General features: G+C 40.0%; 1 protein-coding gene across 1 annotated transcript; it reads right to left on the reverse strand.

Moving 5' to 3' along the window:
- Positions 1-1,808: 1,808 nt before the first annotated feature.
- On the reverse strand, positions 1,809-3,077 carry nop10 (NOP10 ribonucleoprotein homolog (yeast)). The gene is made up of 2 exons (XM_072376157.1): positions 2,879-3,077; positions 1,809-2,209 (listed from the first exon to the last, which is right to left on the reverse strand). The coding sequence occupies exons 1-2, from the start codon at positions 2,930-2,932 to the stop codon at positions 2,069-2,071; spliced, it is 195 nt and encodes a 64-aa protein (XP_072232258.1). The 5' UTR covers positions 2,933-3,077; the 3' UTR covers positions 1,809-2,068.

The raw sequence follows: 3,077 nt of genomic DNA on the forward strand, positions 1-3,077 counted from the left end.
CTTGCCGTCGCTGCAACGGTCTGCGCATGCGCGATGATGACAACAAGGTGTATAGGAAATGTAGTCCGTTCAGACAGGCATAAACGTAATTTCTCCTGGGGACAGAGGGCATTCCTCTCGTATTTTTTTCAAAACATATAAAAAATATAAAATCAATAAAATTTTAATTAAAAGTTCATTAAAAAAGTATATATATATATATATATATATATATACATATATATATATATACATGTATACATATATATATACATATATATACACATACATACATAAATATATCTATGTATACACTATATTGCCAGAAGTATTCACCCATCTGCCTTTACATGCATATGAATTTAAGTGACATCCCATTCTTAATCTATAGGCTTTAATATGATATTGGCCCACCTTTTGTAGCTATATCAGCTTCAACTCTTCTGGAAAAGCTTTCCACAAGCTTTGGGAGTTTGTTTATGGCAATTTTTTGTGAGGTCAGACGAGAAGGCCTGGCTCACAGTCTCTGACCTAATTCATCCCAAAGGTGTTCTATCAGGTTCAGATCCGGACTCTGTGCAGGCCAGTCAAGTTCTTGTACACCAAAGTGCCTCATCCATGTCTTTATGGACCTTGCTTTGTGTACTGGTGCTCAGTCATGTTGGAACAGGAAGGAGCCATCTCAAAACTGTTTCCACAACGTTGAGAGCATGAAATTGTCCAAAATATCTTGGTATGCTGAAGCATTCAGAGTTCCTTTCACTAGAACTAAGGAGCCAAACCCAGGTCCTGAAAAACAACCCCACGCCATAATTCCCCCTCCACCAAACTTTACACTTGGCACAATGCAGTCAGATAAATACCGTTCTCCTGGCAACTGCCAAACCCAGACTCATCCATCAGATTGTCAGATGGAGAAGTGTGATTCGTCACTCCAGAGAACGCGTCTCCACTGCTCTAGAGTCCAGTGGTGACGTGCTTTACACCGCTGCATCTGACGCTTTACATTGCACTTGGTGATGTATGGCTTGGATGCAGCTGCTCAGCCATGGAAACCCATTCCATGAACCTCTCTACACACTGTTCTTAATCTGAAGGCAACATGAAGTTTGGTGGTCTGAAACGACTGACTGCAGGAAGTTGGCGACCTCTGCACAGTATGCGCCTCAGCATCCGCTGAGCCCGCTCTGTCATTTTACATTGCCTACCACTTCGTGGCTGAATTGCTGTCGTTCCCAATCGCTTCCACTTTGTTATAATACGACTGATAGTTGACTGTGGAATAATTAGTAGCGAGGAAATTTCACAACTGGACTTGCTGCACAGGTGGCATCCTATCAGGGTGCTACACTGGAATTCACTGAGCTCCTGAGAGCGACCCGTTCTTCCACAAATATTTGAAGTAGTCTGTATATATACACATATATATATATATATAAAACATGTGCAGTGTCCTATAAAGAATTAGTCATGATTGGTTGAAGTTGATTTGCGTACATGTTAAGTATTTCCCTGATATGAAACAGAAAAAGTTACACAATCAGAGCTAAGTTACATATTCAAATTATTGAGTCTCTAAAGAAAGAAGTGCCAATACCTCCTAAAAGAGCTCAGTTAGATAGAAAGGAGACTTTTTGCAATTATCAGTTCTGAAAACTATTCATTTGGCCACTGTGACCCATATGGAAGTATCTGAATTTTGTCTGTTGTTGTTTATTTTGTCTGTTGTTTAACAATGTTTAATAGTCGCTCAAAATGTCCCCCCCTTATAGGCTGTCACTTAGTCTGGACTTTAAAACACACTTTAAACACACAGGGACAACAGCATACAAACCATCTACAAAACATTTATTCAGCATTAAGAAAAAAAAGAAAATCACAGCAATACACTCTCATAAATGCCAAAAAGACAACGCTATATGAGACCGCATTAATCAACAGCTGTTCCATCGCACCAAAAGTCTCTTAAATTTAGGTCAGGAATTGTGTTCCTCTTCTCTTTGCAGCCCCATCTTCACCTCCATCCCCGCATCAATTGCTCTGATCGCCATCCATCCCTTCACCTCTCCTGCCTCCTGTCGCCACTCTCTCACATAACAGGCCTGGGCTGCTGGGTGAGCAGAAGGCCGAAACGTTTCTTCAACTGCACCCGGTGGCGGGAGAACTTGTCGTCAGGGGAGAAACGAGCCGGGTGGGCCGAGGTGGTGGGCTGCCCATCGGGTCTCACCTTCTGTTGGTGGCAAAGGCAGAAAGAGTCAGTTGAATATTGGTGTCGAAAAATGATATAAAGACAAAATATACACTCGCCTGTACATTTTTAAAAACTTTTTGGATATACTTTGAATACTTTGCTTAGAGGTATTATATTTAGTAACAAATGAAAAATTTCAGAGGATTTACTTCTGGCACAAATAATACATTGAACTGTTTTGTTGCTGCTGTTGTTTATTTTGTCATTTTCAACCATCTTTGGCGTGTCGTCGTGTGACGAAATCCAACCAAAAACCCACAACTCTAATTGTAATGATCGTGTTAATAATACAAATTTTCTCAGTAATGACGTCACATCAATAACGTATGGAGACAGATTCATGTTTTCCTAAGAACCAATAACTCCATGCTTTTTCCTTATTTATATATATATATATATATATATTTATATATGATCAGAAATGAAATACTATGAGTGTTTGTTTGCCAGTATCTTGTTCAGCCTTAATCAAAATGATTCTCTGTATAAACAGGATTAGTTATTTCCCTATGCTATTGCTAACTCGTACAACTTAGGTTTCGATCCTACGCCAGCTTCAGGTTTAACATTACGACGCTTAAATGAACCACATGAGCCAAAACACGTTTATGTCATCTTCCAATAGTGTAAACACAACGTTAGCGTTACCTTCAGGGTGTAGACTCGGTCCCCGCTTTCATTTAAGTAAAACTGCAGAAACATCACGGCAAAAAGCTTTTGAGATAAAGATGAAAAACAGTGAGGCTTTACTTGGTCGAAAAACTGTACAATTTTCAAGCGAACGGACTCTTTCCGCGACGGAATCCCACGTGTAGCGAAATTTCTCCAAGCGAGAAAAACGGGGCGG

This window comes from Leuresthes tenuis, unplaced genomic scaffold (genome assembly GCF_036924035.1).
Source record: "Leuresthes tenuis unplaced genomic scaffold, fLeuTen1.0.hap1 SCAF_22, whole genome shotgun sequence".
Taxonomy (NCBI): Eukaryota; Metazoa; Chordata; class Actinopteri; order Atheriniformes; family Atherinopsidae; genus Leuresthes; species Leuresthes tenuis.

Excerpts from the sequence above, each read along its gene's own strand:
- nop10 (XM_072376157.1), bottom strand. The coding sequence starts at position 2,932 with ATGTTTCTGCAGTTTTACTTAAATGAAAGCGGGGACCGAGTCTACACC. Across the intron at positions 2,210-2,878 it reads ACCGAGTCTACACCCTGAAG|AAGGTGAGACCCGATGGGCA; the intron begins GTAACGCTAACG and ends TGCCACCAACAG.